The sequence below is a fragment of the Rhinoderma darwinii genome, chromosome 2 (assembly GCF_050947455.1).
Source record: "Rhinoderma darwinii isolate aRhiDar2 chromosome 2, aRhiDar2.hap1, whole genome shotgun sequence".
In the NCBI taxonomy this organism is placed as follows: Eukaryota; Metazoa; Chordata; class Amphibia; order Anura; family Rhinodermatidae; genus Rhinoderma; species Rhinoderma darwinii.
In genome coordinates, this window is record NC_134688.1 from 356,480,504 (window position 1) to 356,498,944 (window position 18,441).

At 42.1% G+C, this 18,441-nt stretch overlaps 1 protein-coding gene across 3 annotated transcripts in view; it reads right to left on the reverse strand.

The window, feature by feature from the left end:
- SYCP1 (synaptonemal complex protein 1) overlaps positions 1-18,441 on the reverse strand; it is a 433,751-nt gene that overhangs the window by 193,102 nt on the left and 222,208 nt on the right. For all 3 annotated transcript variants that reach the window (XM_075850715.1, XM_075850716.1, XM_075850717.1), the window contains exons 13-15: positions 17,710-17,894; positions 2,045-2,112; positions 1,440-1,501 (exon numbers count right to left, since the gene is read on the reverse strand). In XM_075850715.1, the coding sequence (XP_075706830.1) occupies positions 1,440-1,501; positions 2,045-2,112; positions 17,710-17,894 (315 nt within the window). The remainder of the gene's footprint in view (positions 1-1,439; positions 1,502-2,044; positions 2,113-17,709; positions 17,895-18,441) is intronic.

Here is an 18,441-nt window from a genome sequence, read left to right on the forward strand (position 1 = left end):
TATAGAAATTAGGCCCCCAGTTTGTACCCCCATAAATTTAGTGCATTCTGTAGATAGTGCCACACAGCCCCCCTACCTGGTAGTGCCACACAGCCCCTCCCTCCCAGGTAGTGCCACACAGCCCCTCCCTCCCAGGTAGTGCCACACAGCCTCCATCTTCCAGGTAGTGCCACACAGCCCACACCTTCCAGGTAGTGCCACACAGCCCCCATGTCCCAGGTAGTGCCACACAACCCCCACCTCCCAGGTAGTGCCACATAACCCCCCCCTCCCTTGTAATGCCACACTGCCCACTCCCTGGTAGTGCCACACAGCCACCCTCCCTGCTAGTATCTCCCTGTAGGTAGAGATTTGGGGTTCCCTCTAGAAGTGGGATCCCCAGCCAGACCATTGGCGATGCTTCAGCTGGGGATTCCGCTCCAGGAGACGTCACGTTACAAATACGGCTAGTGATGTCAGGGGTAACCCCACAGCCAAAGTCCCGGGAGCAGAGAAGTGCCTGGAACACTGCTCTGCTCCTGACAACACTGACCATATATGAACAGTGATGTCAGGGACTTTCCCAGAGACGGAGTCCCGGAGCAGAGCCGCTAGAGTTCTGCCTGGGACTCCTCTCCCTCGGACATCTGCTCCGGGGTTTCTGCAGAGATGGAGTCCGGAGCAGAGCCGCTAGCGCTCTGCCTTGGACTCCTTCTCTCCTCCTGGCATCACTGTCCATACATGGACAGTGATGCCGTGACGACGGCAGCATCAGCACCCGGCAGCCAAGTGGGCCCCAGCACTTGCCCGGGTTAGCTAGGTGCTGACGACGGCCCTGCCAGCCTCCAACTGATACTAGGCTAAAAAGAGTTTAGCAGGTGTCTTCGGGAAGTGTATGGCCTGCCTGTGTGGAGACGATTTTTCCCTACCTAGTGTCATCCTCCTAGTGGCAAGGACCTATACCCATAGTGCTGTGTCACCAAATAATATTAATGAGAAACAGCAAATTTCTCCGTTGTTTCTTTCTTTTAAATTTAACATTCATCGTGTGGCATAAATAATGATTTACCTTTATTCTATGGGTATAGTTTTTCCATGTTTTACAACTTTTGCACAATAATAGCAAAAGAAAAAAAAATGCTTTTAGGTCACCGCATTCCAAGAACCACAACTTTTTTATTTTTCCGCCGATGTAGCCATATGTGGGCTTATTTTTTCATACTTTTTAATAGAACCATTTCAGGGTACATATAATTGATTATGTGCGTTTTGTTATACTGTCGGAATTTGGGTTTATGTCAGATATCTCTTATAACCATGATCTCTCTTGTATTATTGTTTTTTTCTAAATTGCTCACGTTGGTGTTGTTAAAAAACAAAAATCTCAAGAAACATTGAGAAATATTACAATGTAGAATATAAAACTCGTACATCAAGTGTAAGCTTTAATATTATCTTACCAATTCAGTTTTGTGCTGCTCTATTTCTATTTTATGATTTTCATTTGCTTTCTTAAGTTCATCTATAGATTAAATAAAAACAAATACAATTGTATAAGTAATAAGTGGTAAAGAATTGATGATTAATAGGATATAGGTAATATATGAAGAAAATATTTAACCATTTAAAAAGCAATATATATTTAACCATTTAAAAAGCAATATATTGGCTTGTGTCCTGATCTATCAAGGTTTCGACGTGTATAAATCTAAAATCAATACAACTACAAATAAGGTGGACCTGTTAAAATATATATTTTAAAGAGTATGAAAATATTGGTAACAAGCCATCAATTTCTTGATTACTTCTATGACATAAATGTTGCCAAAAATTAGCAACAAATTTGTGGCAAAATCCATGTTTATCAATGCAAAGGGTGAAATCTGCAGCAAATCCACAAAATAACAGACACACTCCATCTACACAGTGTAAAATGTGAATTGGGTTTTGAAAACCCCATTTACATGTATTGTACACCAAAAATCTACCTGTACATAGCTTAAGCCTCAAACTTAATACCAGCTTAAATTTTATTTATTAAATTAATACATTTTTAAATTCCTACCAAGATCACTAGATTTGTTCAATACTTCCAGTTTAAACGCGTTCAATTGAGTCTCCCTTTCTTCTAATCTAAAAGAAAAGAATGTATATACAGTACCTGAACACGCAAAGTATATGTTGAAATAGGTCTTAAATATTTTGACACTTTATAAAATGGCATTTGCAATCTGATTTGCATGATACAGTTTACATATACTGTATCTATATGGGTCTCAAAACTGCACAAAGCTAATAGTGATTTTTCAGATATTTTCAAGTTTCAATACTTAGAGCCTCTGTCACAACCTTTTTACTGCCGTTAGTAAAGTGTTGTGTCTCCAGGTGCTGTAACTTTGTAAAACGCGTTGCAGATCTCACAGTACGCCGTGAGGAAGAGTCTGATATAATGTATCCATTAATTGGCTCAACTTTACTTAATACAGAATAGTTATTATATCGATCATGTAATACGAATTTCTTGTGTATTATGCAGCCCAGCTAGAGCAGGAGGATACAGTTGATTGTAAAGGGTTAATCTGATAGCGCAGGAGGAGGGAACAGCTGCTTAAAACTGCTGAAGAAGTAGACAGTGGCTTGTAAAGGGTTAATCTGATAGAGGAGGAGGAGACAAGGCCCCATGCACACGACAGTATTTTCATCTATCCAGAAATACTGGCCGTAAATACAGATCAGTAGGCATCCATATTTCATCCGTATATACGGATCCTTACAAAAAGAGGGAGGATGCTAATGATGTCATCAATATGTTGTTTAACAATGCTTCAGTAAATACGGACGGTTTATGGATGCACATCAGTAGCCGTCCCTATTTACGGAAGCTTCCATAGACTTCTATGGAAGAGTCCTTGCCGTAATTACTGACAAGAATAGGACAGGTTCTATGATTTTTTCAGCACGGACATCCATCAGTAAAAATACTGAAAGGTCTCCGTGGCCAATAGAAATGAATGGATCCATAATTACTGTCAGTAATTACTGTCCGTAATTACTGATGAAAAATACTGTCGTGGGGCCTTAATCGGAGTCTCACTACATACACACAGAACCAGCAGCAGCTACTGAGGAGAAAGCAGTTTCAGGATTTACCTTCAGCTGCTGCTAATTCTATTAAGAGACTCCTCAGATTTCCGAGACTTCTACAGGATTTACTGAAATGAATGTTATAAATATCAATTCTGAGTATATAATGAAATTCTCACACCATCAGATTTTATCTTCAACACACTTGTAGATAACCTACATTGGCATAGTACGAATAGCTCGAGTAATGACGTGGAATTACAGCTGTTTTATAAGAAATGACAACTATTTTATAAGGAATGACTGTAAACGCTGCCGCCGCCGCTTCCCACCGTAGGGCGGCTGCGACCATAGATTTTTGGGCTCCTGCCGATGTCTGCCTCCTAGGAGACGCCAGCTTGTGCAGCCGCCATGCCCTGACTGTTAAGATGCGTGTGCTCGTCCCCGGTCTTAAAGAACCAGCGCGCACGCATACTAAAAGTTCCCTATGCGATCCCCGGATCACCCAGGACTATAAAAAGGGCTCCGCCCTTCCATTCCTCGCCTGAGCGTTGTTGTTGTCTACCCATATTGGTATTGCAAATAGTCCCTTAGTTGTATCCTGCTTGTAGCGTCCATGGCCACGGGCCGTCGGGTTTACTCACCTCCCGACGCCCGCAGCCATGGCTCTGTGAGCGCTGGTCCCCATCTCCTTCCTAGGAGACGCCAGCGCTCGCTTCCGCTCTGTTTTGTCTCATAGGGTGCACGCGCACGCTTGTGCCCGGCCCATGATTTCCTTGTCTATAAGAGGGCCCCAGCCCTTCTGATCCTTGCCTGAGCGTTGTTAGTTTTCCCAGTCTGTCTTGCAAATGTTTCCCATTCCAGTTGTTACCCGTGCCCTGTTACCTGTTCCTGTATCCCGCGCTGTTCTTGTTCCTGTGCCTATTAGTGTCGGAGTCGTGTCACGTCCTGTGTCATCTGCCACGTCCGGAGGAATTTCGCCAAGTCTGGCGCAACCTGCAGCATCTGTGTCATCAGCCACGTCCTGTGTCTTCTGCCACGTCCGGAGGAATTCACCACGTCTTGCGCAACCTGCGGCATCTGTGACATCTGCCACGTTTGGCGATACCTGCTGCACCCATCACCATCAGTGCCGGAGCTGCGGACACTGTCTGGACTATCCAGGTACCCTTGTCCGGGACTTTGTATTCTGGGGTTCCTGTTGTTTGGCCAGCTGCCTCCCTGCTACGGCGGTGCGGCCTAGTGAGTCCACTAACCCACTTCGTGACACTGCTCCGAGTGTTCCCGTAGCTTACTGTAGCTGTGTTGTCTCCTATACCCAAGCCTTTAGTTGGAGTCGTGTGTATTATCTGCCACACCTACTGTCATCTGCCACGCCTGGTGTCACCTGCCACATCTGCTGTCATCTGCCACGCCTGCTATCATATACTATGTCTGGTATCATCCACCACGTCTGGCGTCATCTGCCACATAAATTTCCATCTGTGTCAAAGCCTCTGCTACTGTCTAGACTCTTACAGGTACTCTTGTGCTAAGGACTTTGCATAGACTTTATAGACTGTAGTTTGGCCAGCTGCTACTCCGCTAGGGCGGATTGGCCTAGTGGGTCCACATACCCTGTGATCATGACAATGACGTTCTAAAATGTAAGAGAAAAATGGGTTTCATATAACAACCCACTTTTCTACAATATCGCCGAAACCCTCACTCTAGAGCCTTTGCACAAATGTTCCCCAATACATTATACTAACCATTTAAGTAATCTCATGTAGAATGACATCTGTTTTATATGACAAGCCATCAACGAAAATGAGAAAAAAATATGCATGTTTCATAAAAAATACCTTGTTTTCTACCAGATCCCCTAAACCAAGACACTAGATCCTCTGCAAGTGTTTCCTATACCTGGTACACACTTTGTAGGTAACCTAACATGGAATGACAGATGTTTTATATGAACTAGCAACTGATTTATATGGAATGACATAAAAAATGTGTATCTGCATGTTTTATATAACAACCCACTTTTCTACAATATCCCATAAACGGACACAAAATCCTATGCACAAATGGTCCTTTATACTTTTACACACTATGTAAGATGTATAACATGGAATAACAGCTGTTTAATAAGGATTGACAGCTCTTTTATATGGACTGACATAACAAAACGTATGGGGAAATCTCTATGTGCTTCATATTCAAACCATGTTTGTTTTAACATCCACCAGACTCACACACTAGATCCTTTGAACAGTGTTCACCTATAAATAGTAGATACTATGTAAGTAACTATGTGGAATGACCACTATTTCATAAGGAATGATAGCTGTTTTATAAGGAATGAGAGCTGTTTTACACCATATGACATGTACACCATTCAGCCATAACATACAAACCACGTGCCTAATATTCTGTATTGTCTAACCATCATAATTTGAGCCTTGTCGAAGTCACTCAGATCCTTATGTTTGCCCATTTTTCCTGTTTCCAACACATCAACCTCAAGAACTGACTGATGTCTTACTGCCCAAGGATAGGACTAGACAATTTTTTGTAGTGAGCAATTTAATCACTGTCCATAGGAATGCATTAGGTTAGAGCAGGGGTCTCAAACATGCGGCCCCTGAGGCTGTCATCTACAGCCCGCAAGAAGAGGAGAGAGCAGTCCTTTTCCCACGCTGCCAACACTTTGGTGGCAGGTGAACAGTGGCCTGACATTCCCCTGTAGTGCAACCCCCCCTGTAGATAGCGCCCCACACACCCCACTTTTGTCAGCGCTACACCCCTCTCCCTGTAGATAGCTCCATTGGGGTTCCCTCGAGGACTGGAATACCCAGCCACAGCGCTGCAAACGCACTGGCCTGGGATTCCTCTGGTGTAGATAGCGCACCACAAACCCCACCCTGTTGACAGCACTGCACACCCCCACCAGGTAGGTAGCTCCATTGGGGCTCCCTCCTCAACTGAAATCCCCGGGAAGAGCAATGCCAGAGATTCTGGTCAGAGATTCCACTCCTAGAGGTAGCCCCTGACATCACTGTCCATATATGGACAGTGATGACAGGATTCCTCCACCAGAGGAATTCCTGGCCTGAGTGTCAGCAATGCTCTGGCTGGGGATTCCGGTCGCGGAGGAATCCCAGGCCAGTTCTGTAGATAGATACAAAGGGGTGTGCGGCAACATCTACAAAGGGGTGTGTGTGGCAACATCTACAAAGGGTTATGTGTGGCAACATCTACAGAGGACACTGGCAATATCTACAGAGGGCACTGTGGAAGTATCTACAGAGGGCACTATCTACAGAGGGCACTGTGGCACTATTTAAAAAGGGGCTGCCCAATATTGACATTCACATACTGGAAAACTGGATTGTTAAAATAAGCACGTGAAGTAAACTCGCAAATTTCCGGTAAGTTTAAACCTAGCTGTAATATTATAGTAATGTAGTATTGTTATAGTAGTTCAAATAACGAATTGATTAACTATAATTTTGTATTGTATCAAAATTTTAAGTAATGCGGCCCGTCAACTCAATTTACCCGCCAGAGTTTGAGACCCCTGTGCTAGAGCTATTTATCTCAATACAAAAAAAATATCACTGTGATTAATTGCGGTCTGTAGAAATGCAATGAGTAGCTTGAAAATCTCTTCAAAATCGCTCCAGGCAAATGTGTAGCTTTGAAATCCCAGCATGTATTGATTAAAAAAAATATATATCGCTATCAATTAGCTTAACTGGAGAGATTATGAAGAGATTTTCAGGCTACACAATGCATTCCTATGGACAGTAATTTGTCACAGCAATATTTTGTAGTGAGATAAATAGCCCTAGCCTAATGCACTCCTATGGACAGCGATTAAATCGCTTACTACAAAAAAAAGTATATTTCTAATATATCCCACACCTTGATAGAAGCCAATGTAATGAGATAATCACTGTGATTCACTTTACCTGTTTAACTTTACGGCTGTATGGTGTATGTCAGTATGGCCGTCATTCCACCGGGCTTTTTGATCTTGTTTTTACCATGTTTTTACTACAGTTTTGTAGAGATTTTCATGTGCTTCGTAATCGCTATAAAAAATGAATTGTAAGGTGTTTTTTCTGCATTTCATTGCGGAAAATCTGCAGTATAATGGTACGTTCACACGCTGAGAAAAAAACGTCTGAAAATATGGAGCAGTTTTCAAGGGAAAACAGCTCCTGATTTTCAGAAGTTTTTTAATTAACTAGCGATTTTCGCAGCGTTTTTTACGGTAGTTTTCGGAGCTGTTTTTCTATAGAGTCAATGAAAAATGGCTCCAAAAACGGCTCAAGAAGTGACATGCACCTCTTTTTCACGGGTGTTTTTTTTACGCAGCCATTTATTAAAACGGTCGCGTAAAAAAACGGCCTGTCAGAACAGAAAGCCCTTTTTCCCATTGAAATCAATGGGCAGACGTTTGGAAGCGTTCTGCTTACGATTATTCGGACGTTTTCCAGCAGTTTATGGCCCAAAAAACGGCCGAAAATAAGCCGTGTGAACATACCCTAATACAGTAGTAGCAGAGTGGTTGAGACTGAAACAAAGCCCATCCAAACGCTGCGTAAATGAAAAGTGGAAAAAACGCTCAGAAATTAACCTGAGGTGCGGTTTATTAATCCGCAGCATGTCAAATTGTATTGTAATCGCTGCTTTCTAGTTGCAGGTTTTTCCCCCATTTAATTAAATGGGGAGGTAAAACCCACAACAAATAGCATATGTTGCGATTTTTGCTGCAGAACTGCTGATTCCACCGCAAGAATTGCAACGAAGGAAAAAAAATATCTTATACTTACCCAGAATTCTGTGGTACTTTGTCCAGGCTGGCCTCATGGGATGATGTTTCATCCCGTGTGACCGCTGCAGTCAATCACAGGCTGCAGCGGTCACATGGGATGAAATGTCATCCCAGGGCTGCAAAACTTCAGGACGTCGGAAGGACACGTCGCCATGGTAAGTATAGCCATTGGTTTTTTCATTGCAGGATTTCCGCAGCAGACATGCCGGGCGAAAAACTGCACCACAGTTTGTTTTTTTTGGCCGGAATTTTCTGCGGGCAACAGGGCAGATATGCTGTGTAAAGATGTAGCCGTCTTTGCCTGGACTTTTAACGCATTAAATAAACAGTGGCTAGATCCATGTTAAAAGAGTTCTGTCTAAGGGCCAATGCACATGACCGTATAAATCCTCCGTAATTGCGCTCCGCAACTACGGACCCATTCGCTTCTATTGTCCACGGATACCATCCCGTTTGTTTACGGGAAGGTGTCGGAGCAGTAGAAGTGTACCGCAAAATATAGGACATGTCCTATCTTTTGCTATTTACGGTCCGTGCTCTCATACTTTGTATGGAAGCACGAGCCAAAAATGTGGACGGCTGCAATTGTGGGCTGTGATTATGGGTACGGCCGTGTGCATGAGGCCTTAGTTAAGAGAGAACCACCTTTTTGCAAAGATGAGGAAGTGTGAATTCGGGATTGAGAGCATTGCTTTTCTGGGTTATATTAGTTCCCCTCAGGAGTTTTCCACGGATCTGGTTAAGGTGCAGGCCATCCAGAATTGGGCACTCCCCACTAATATTAAGGCGGTGCAGAGATTTTTGTGGCTTGTTAACTACCAAGTATGCTCACAGAAGCAAACAAATATAGCGGCTTTGGCCGGCCAAAAGTATAGTCAGTGATTATGTAGTCAAAAAAGAAATCACTGAAAAATAAATCAGCTGATCAAAAAAGTTACACAGTAAGGCCTCATGCACACGACCGTAAAAACTCCCGTTATTACGGGTCGTAATTACGACCCGTAATAACGGGCTCATAGACTTCTATTGGCCACGGGTACCTTCCCGTTTTCTTACGGGAAGGTGCCCGTGCCGTTGAAAAAGATAGAACATGTCCTATTTCAGGCCGTAATAACGGCACGGACAGTCCATAGAAGTCTATGGAGCTCCCGTAATGACGGGTGGCTACATGTGTGCACCCGTCATTACGGCAGTGTTGCTAAGCGACGTCAGTAAATAGTCACTGTCCAGGGAGCTGAAAGAGTTAACTGATCGGCAGTAACTCTTTCAGCAACCTGGACAGTGACTACCGATCAGAATAAAGAGCAACCTGTAAAAAATAAAAATAAAAGACGTTCATACTTACCGAGAACTTCCTGCTTCCTCCAGTCCGGTCTCCCGGCCGTTGCCTTGGTGACGCGTCCCTCTCGACATCCGGTCCGACGTCCTGGCCGTCCCTGGATGACGTTTCAGCCCATGTGACCGCTGCAGCCAATCACAGGTCAATCACAGGCTGCAGCGGTCACATGGACTGCCGCGTCATCCAGGGATGTCGGGCTGGATGTGAAGAGAGGGACGCGTCACCAAGACAACGGCCGGGTAAGTATGAATTTCTTTAACTTTTATTACAGAAAGGGCTGTCCCTTCTCTCTATCCTGCACTGATAGAGGGAAGGGGCTGCCGATTAGTGCAGTGCTATTTTGCCGCCAAAAACGTGCCCGTAAATACGGGTGGAATACGGGTGGCACCGGACCCATATTTACGGGCACGGGTCCGTAAATACTGGTGCAAAACGGGTCGAATACGTGTGACACCGGACCCGTATTTACGCCAGTATTTACAGGTGGGAAAAAATACGGTCGTGTGCATGAGGCCTAAAACGTAACCTTTAATATATTGGGATAAAAAAGGGAAAACGATTATCTCTCCAAATAATGATGCAAAAAATAGTAAGAGCGTGGGGAGAGGGATTTCATTGAGTTGAGAGAACAAGAAAAACAACTGACCCTGATATACCCCATCGGGTCAGCCTTCCTAGTTGGAGTAACGCCCCTACTCAAGGGACGACTCCAACACCCAACCTGTACCCTAGATACCCTATTAATGGCCTAGTCAATTCTTTATAGTGGATATCAGGTACAGAGGTGGGACCTAGATAATACATAAATAGAAAAAGCAAAAATGTGCAAAAACTTCAAACTGTGCACAATAATGGCTAGGCACAAATGAAGAAGAAAAAAACGATACCCAGCAAAAAGATATACTCATACAAAAACATACCACAACCACCAGACAGAGTAAGGGTATGTTCACACACAGTGACCAAAAACATTTGAAAATATGGAAGCTGTTTTCAGGCGAAAACAGCTCCTGATTTTCAGACGTTTTTGTAGCAACTCGCGTTTTTCGCTGCGTATTTTACGGCCGTTATTGGAGCTGTTTTTCAATGGAGTCAGTGAAAAACGGCTCCAAAAACGTCCCAAGAAGTGACATGCACTTCTTTTTCGCGGGCGTCTTTTCACGCGCCGTATTTTGAAAGCGACACGTAAAGTTACACCTCGTGGGAACAGGACACCGTAAAACCCATTGCAAGCAATGGGCAGATGTTTGTAGGCCTAATGGAGCCGTTTTTTCAGGCATAATTCGAGGCATAAAAAGCCCGAATTACGTCTGAAACAGTGCGTGTGAACATAAACTAAGTCATCACAGGAAGTCATCACAGACCATGTGGAATGCCAAGCCTCCATCTACAGCTTCTACAAACCAGCATATTTAGTAAAATGTATTATCTTCATCCACCTGTTCCTTCCTCAACCAATTATCATCTTTACTCCCAGGAGTCATGAGTTGTAATCTGGCACAAATGTGCCTATACAAGCAAATATTTATCATATATGTATATATACACCTTTACAGGTCTCCATACACACAAATTGTCCAATATTGTCCCCTGATAAACCAACTAGGTTGGGGAAACACGTTGGGACGGTTATGGTAATTTTATGCAATATTTGGTGCTTAGAAATTACACTAATTGTGTGTGATAGAAATGTTTGCATCCATGGAGTTTGTCCATAGGTGGCGTATGGTACCACACCATCTAGACATAATTTTCTGGATACTACAGGTGATTATGGTGGATTGCCTATTTAATTTAACCCTGTTTCTGTCAGGGGTATTTGTATTCAAAAGAATTACCTAGAGTATTTTAATCTGAATAATGAATAAAGGTCATGCTTTATGAAGAGTTTCCACTCTGTGATACTACTTGTTTCTTTGAGAGATAATACTTATAAAAAAAGCTCATGTGTTTTAGTGCAGATACTGTATGTTTGGCAATATAACATAAAACACCGGTACCAACAACTTTTCTTCACCTTGTGCCAGAGGTAAGATGTAATGTGTTTTTTAATCAAGTGTCTCCAATTTTATCTGTTCTTTTACATCGGTGACAGCGATTGCCCTACAGCTCTTATTTGATCAACAAACAGCATAGCATCTTGAATAAAGGCAAAGATTTTCTGTACATCACCTTTTTTTTCTACTGCTCAAAAAAGGGGTTTTTGTATAACATTGATTTGCAAAGGATCAGATATAGATTTAGTATTTACCTGGGTCTTAAAGGGAACCTTTCACCAGATTTCACCTATTAAACCAGCAATACCTGGTGGAAGTAGGATAGAAATAATTTTAATGTAACCTATAATTATCTTCCAAGTAGGCTCCGTACCTTCACTATTCCATTCTTTAGTGTTCCCGCACTGTATGCGAATGAGCATAAAAAAGTCAAATCTTAATTTGAAAAGAAGCATATCTTCATACCTCAAGCCTTTCCAAGTTAACCACGCCTCATTCATTTTGATTGACAGCTCCTCGCCTCTCCCCCCCCAGCACACACGTAATCCCGGCTTACGCATCGATGTCCTTTTCTGGCGTGTGCGCAGAAAGGGACTCTGGATTATTACCAGAAAAGGTGCAAAATGTTTGCAGACCGTTATTTACGGTCGGAGAAGGAGTTTAGGAGAGTGGATAATGGCAATTAACTTTTGTGAGCTGCAGTCAGTGACAGGTGAGTAGATTTCAATAGGTGAAATGCTGGTGACAGGTTCCCTTTAAGAGTTGATTGAGCGAAGAAGACGACAGGATTTTTTACAAATGCCCGCAATCTTTCCCTTCTTCTTGCAGAAAGTCTCTGATCAATTAGGCTGGGTTCACACGAGCACGTTACGTCCGTAATGGACGGAACGTATATCGGCCGCAAGTCCCGGACCGAACACACTGCAGGGAGCCGGGTTCCTAGCATCATAGTTATGTATGATGCTAGGAGTCCCAGCCTCGCTGCCGGACAACTGTCCCGTACTGTAATCATGTTTTCAGTACGGGACAGTAGTTCCACGGAGAGGCAGGGACTCCTAGCATCGTACATAACTATGATGCTAGGAGCCTGGCTCCCTGCAGTGTGTTCGGTCTGGGACTTGCGGCCGAAATACGTTCCGTCCATTACGTGTGAACCCAGCCTTAGAATGCACCATTGAAATACGTCTTTCAACTTATCTGGGGTTTCCACTTTAGAAGTTCATCCTTCACTTGCTCTGGAAGCTGCTATATTCCATGTGGTATTAGAAACCCAGCAGGCAAAATCTTATTTGTATTCAGCGTTTTCCTTGCTGCAGATTATGCAGTTTAGCTTTAGCACAATGAGTAGGATCATCAAAAACTTTATTCATAGCAGTGATAAAGTCATCCAAATCATTCAGAAGATACTACTCTACATAAGGAGATGCCCACGCTAGAGCCTCATCTGTCAGAAGCTTGATTATAAACAATACCTTTTCCTTTACCAGGTAAATAAGGCAGGCTGCATTTCTAAATATTTGTGGCATTGATTAACCTCTTGACGCATCAGGACGTAGAGGTACATGGCGTGGCGTATTTCTTCCGCAACTGTCCGCATCAATGCCGCACAGAATCTGCGTTGCAGATTCTGTGGCAGATCTGCCCAAAATGTGCAGTAAATTGATACGGACTGGCCGTTGCGTATTGAGGTGAAAGTACTTCCCTTCTCTCTATCAGTGCAGGATAGAGAGAAGGGACAGCACTTTCCCTAGTGAAAGTAAAAGAATTTCATACTTACCGGCCGTTGTCTTGGTGACGCGTCCCTCTTTCGGCATCCAGCCTGACCTCCCTGGATGACGCGGCAGTCCATGTGACCGCTGCAGCCTGTGATTGGCTGCAGCCGTCACTTAGACTGAAACGTCATCCTGGGAAGCCGAACTGGAGAAAGAAGCAGGGAGTTCTCGGTAAGTATGAACTTCTATTTTTTTTACAGGTTGATGTACATTGTGATCGGTAGTCACTGTCCAGGGTGCTGAAACAGTTACTGCCGATCGCTTAACTCTTTCAGCACCCTGGACAGTGACTATTTACTGACGTCGGCTAGCAACGCTCCCATAATTACGGGTGCACACACATAGTCACCCGTAATTATGGGTGCAAACACATAGTCACCCGTAATTACGGGAGCCCCATTGACTTCCTCAATCTGGCTGTAGACCTACAAATAAATATGTCCAGCCAGAATGAAGAAATGTCATGTTAAAAAACCAATACGCTCCGCAGCACACATAACATGTACATGACATCTGCGGACTTCATTGTAGAATTTAGAATCTCCATTGAAGTCAATGGAGAACTTCCGCATTGAGTCCGCAACCAGTCCGCCACAGGTCCGCAACATCCATTGTATGCTGCGGACACAAAAATTCTGCACCGCAGCCTATGCTCCGCAGCGGAATTTTCCGCATCGTCTAAACGAACACTACTAAAAAGCAGTGGAAGGCAATGGAGAAACGGGTCTGCTGCGGATTAACGCTGCGGAGTGTCCGCAGCGAAATTCCAGAGCAATTCCGCCACGTGGGGCTAATGCAGCTTTGAAACTATGCACACATGGGTTCACCTGATGCAGCATGTTTTGAAGTGGAGATATAAGGTTACTATTTAGTTGTGGAAAGTTATGATTTCTGATATTGGCTTGTTCATTGTAATCTGATACGAAATAAATCTGAATAAATGTTGGCTCATCTTGTGGTAGCAAAGATCCGATGAAATGGTAAACTTGGCCTTGCACCTTGAAGGTTGGCATGAATGGTACCTCTGTAATTAGTTTTTCTCCAAAAGATGTAATTTGGAATGCGCTGTTATATAAAGGATACTGTCTAAGAAGTGTTTTGATTGTGGATGGTCACCATTTAAAAGTTGTTTTACAAGCTCTGGATGTTCTTGAAATTTTTCAATGTGAACTTTACCACATGAACAACAGATTCCATTTGGTTCTTTTCTCCATTTGTGAGCACCGCAAGAATTGCAAATTACGACCATAGCACCTATGGAAGCGAATTCAGGATAGTAAATCCTAGAGGAATACATAAAACCTGCTGTTTCCTTATTGACCCAAGGAACAACATTGTTTGCCGCACAACACTCCTGAGACTTATCTGAATCTTCTGATGAAATAGACATTCTACTAAGATAGTGTCGTATTCGATCAGCCTCTAATCGTGATTGAAGTTCTACTGTTTCTGCCTGCCATATTTCATCTACTCTTTCCCTTTCAGTCAATAAATAACTTTCATTACCTTGGCGCATGCGTTCATAATTCTCTCTAGCTGATTCCAATCGTCGTGGATATTGGTCTTCGCTTTCGAGAGCTCTGGCATAAATGTGATGTTTGTGATCGGCGGTTAATCGCGCTTCTACTTTCAAGCTCTCAAGAGGCCGCTGTGCGAGCTCTCTGACAACTCAAGCGAGATTCTCCATCGGTGAAAGTTTCAAACTCGCGTGATGATGCATTGCGCTCTCGGTCAGTAGATAGTCGCGCTTCGCGTTCCTCGTTACTCTCCAGAGGCCGAGAGGCCGCCATGCGAGCACGCTGTGTACTTAGCTGGGTAACCTAATTAGTCTCATTCTTTTTGCATTTATGCTATATTGAGAAGTATTTGATCTTTTTCTGGGAGGCATTTACTCTCTTGAGACCGAGAGGCCGCTGTCTGAGCCCTTTGAGACAACCAATCAGATTAGTTTTTTGGAGGCAACTAGGTACATGAAAGCAGCAAATGGATTGGTTGCTTTATCTCTCTTCTATGTGTAAGAACTAAAATAAACAAATGTTGGAACATTTGTCCATAGCAGCCAATCAGATTACAGTTTAGATTATTGTGAGGCAGCTAGGAGAATGAAAGCAGCAACCTGATTGGTTATTTTATCTCCCTTCTGTGTAAGAACCAAAATAAACAAATGTTGGAACTTTTGTCCATAGCAACCAATCAGATTGTAGTTTACATTCTTGTGAGGCAGCAGGTGAATGATAGCTGGGATCTGATTGGTTTTTTAATATTTTTGCCTGTTATTATGACCATGTTCTGCTGTATACAGCGGTTATATTTATTCTCATAACTGGTGTAATGGGCATTGTTTTTTTTGTTTTTTGGAGCATTTCAAGCAGATCATTATTAATACAGTATGGACTCTATGGTTTTACTCTGGTTTTTCATTGATCTCTTAAAACGGAAAACTGCTAGCAAAGCTCACAATATTTTGGACCAAAATGTGGACTCAAAATCCGCACTACACCACCTAGATGAATACCTTAGGGGATTTCATTTTCAAAACAGGGTCAAATCTGTGGGTGTTACATCATTCTGCAATTATTCAGTTTCATGTACTTTGTAGGAAATATGTGTCCTATAAATGACACATTTGTGAGAAAAAATTTGACTTAAAATTTTCCCATCAGCTTAGCATCAATTCCTACAGAATTAAGTTGGTACTCACTACAAAACTAGATAAAGACTTTAGGGGTTGTAGTTTCCAAAATGGGGTCACTTTTGCAGGGCTTCCACTGTACTGGCTGTATTGGCTCTGCAAATGCGACATGGCTTTTAAAAACCATTCCTAGAAAAATTTGCGCTCCAAAACCCAAATGCCGCTCCTTCACTTCTAAGTCCTGCCATGAGTCTGAACAGCAGTTTATGAGTACATATGGTGTTTTACTGTGCACAAGAGAAAATGCTTTACAAATGTTGGGGTGCTTTTTCTTCTTTAGCCCTTGTGAAAATTAAAAATTCTGAACTAAATTTAAATTTAATGGGGAAAAAAATTCTATTTTAATTTTCACAGCCAAAATGTAATAAATTCTGCAAAAAAAGCTGTGGGATTAAAATTACCACTTTACCCCTAGATAAACTCTATGAGGGGTATCGTTTCCCAAAGGAGCTCACTTATGGGATGTTTCCACTGTTTTGGTCCGTCATGAGCTTTGCAAATGCGAAATGGTACCCAAAAACCATTCCAGGAAAATTTGAGCACCAAAAGCGAAATGGTGCTCCTTCCCTTCTGAAGGCTGCCATGTGTCCAAACAACAGTTTATGACCACATATGGGGTATTGGCATAATCAGGAGAAATTGCTTTACAAACATTTTGGGTGCTTTTTCTCCTTTATTTCTTGTAAAAATGAAAAAAGTGTGTTTTATTGGAAAAAATTTAGATTATTATTTTCATGGCTTAATTCAAGAAATTTAGTAAAAAAAAACCTGAGGTGAAAATGCTCACTATAAGCCTAAATTAACTTTTTTTTAAATCTAACTAACTTTATATATATATATATATATATATATATATATATATATATATATATATATCTCCTTCTCTCTGAAACACCTGTGATAGAGTGAAGGAGGCTGAGAGGAGAGGACAAGTGGGAATAGTTTGTTTAACAAACTTTTCAGAGATCACCATAATTCGTTAACCGGTTTAGGACCGGGCTATTTTGAGCCTTTAGGACCAGACACCAATTAGCCATTTTTAGCATGCGTTAGTTGAAAGGCTATACTTTTTTATTTGTTGGGCTATCGACATCCTTTTTGCCATTTTAGAATTTCTAGGCTTAAAGTTTGAAAACTATAGTAAAAGATATGCCTCTTTTACTTTTTAGCTATTTTTTCTGGTAATAATATTGTTTTACCCTAAAATACTCCTTTTATTTGTGATCGTTATTGTCTTCCGTAAATTTTGATATATGACATGTCTATTTTAGGGTAATTGCGTCAGGGCTAGCGTTATGACAATGATTGGCGGGGGGAACATTTTTTTGGGTGGGTATTATATGTTATTAAATTATTATTAAATTATTATTATTAACACATTTTTGCACTTTATTTACTTTTATTTTTTTTATTATGACCTGTCCCTCACAGGTCAGAAAAGACCTTTATGGTGGTTTATTTAATTTATTTTCTTAATTTACACCATGTTTTTCCACCGTAACTGGGGCTGCACAGCCTGCCACTAACGGCACCTGGCGATCAAGTGACCAGTCACATGATCACCAGGACCAATAGAGGCAGCGGCCACTCATTGAGCGCTGTGTAGAAGAGATCAGAGAAGATAGAAGCAGTGAAAGCTGCTTCTATCTTCTCCTCAGGGTCCCCGGGAGTCACTGACTGCCGGAGACCCGACATTCAGCTGCCGGATCGCTCAGGCAGCAAGCTAAAACCTGCGCTGTAAAGAGCCAATGGCACAGGTTTTAAGGACCCCGACCACCGGACATATATACACAGCCGGCGGTCGGGAACCGGATAGTCATGGTGATCACATGCTCAAAACCAATTCGTTCGGCTATCAGTGAGCAGATTATTTTGGGTGTGGGTGCCAGAGCGCTCTCCTCAGCGCTATGTAGGCACAAATACGGTACTGTAGATTTACGCCCTAGCTGCACGGGGCATATGAGGCTAGGACGTGAATCTACATATTAGAAGCAAGAAGGGGTTAATGTTCAAAATCTTACCTTCTTTGTTCTATGAGGAGAGTTTCTTCCAAACTATCAACTTTTGATTTAAGTACTGACAGCTGTAAATCATGTTGTGATCTTGTTTCTTCAAGTTCTATTACAATCAAATGTTTTTCTTTGTTTGCTTCAGTTAATAAGGTTTGTGAGGTGTTTAATTCCTTTTCTTTGCTTTGAAGTGCATTCTAAATACAAACATTCAATATTTTTACAAAAATTTATCTGGAGAATAGTTATTAATGGTTAAAGTCAATATATTATTACTATCTTAAAACATCCTAACAGTTATGCTGTGTTAAGCAGTAATATTTCAATTCAGCAAAGATACATTAACATAACAGAAATTAGAATAAAAGAAATTAGAATAGAAAAAAAAACCTTCTACTTCATGTGTTACATACACAGCACTCAGTGGGGCATATTCATCAATGCAATTGCGCCCATTTTCTGGTGGAACAGAAAAAACATTTTTTGGTGAACACAAGGGTTTTAACCCTTTCCCAGCCAAGGTTGCAGCTCCAACCTCCTTTTAGGGAAGGACTTCAGTAGCCCTGGTCATGAAAAAGTGGACAGTGGTAAATATTTCCGCAAAATTTTTATCTGATGTTCAAGTGAAAGTATTACGTAAAGGTCTTTCATTTTGTCCAGTTAACAAAGTAGACTGGTTCCGTGTGGAGACAGATTTACATTAATTATTTAGGAGAGTTAAACTTAAAGCTTGGTTTTCTAATA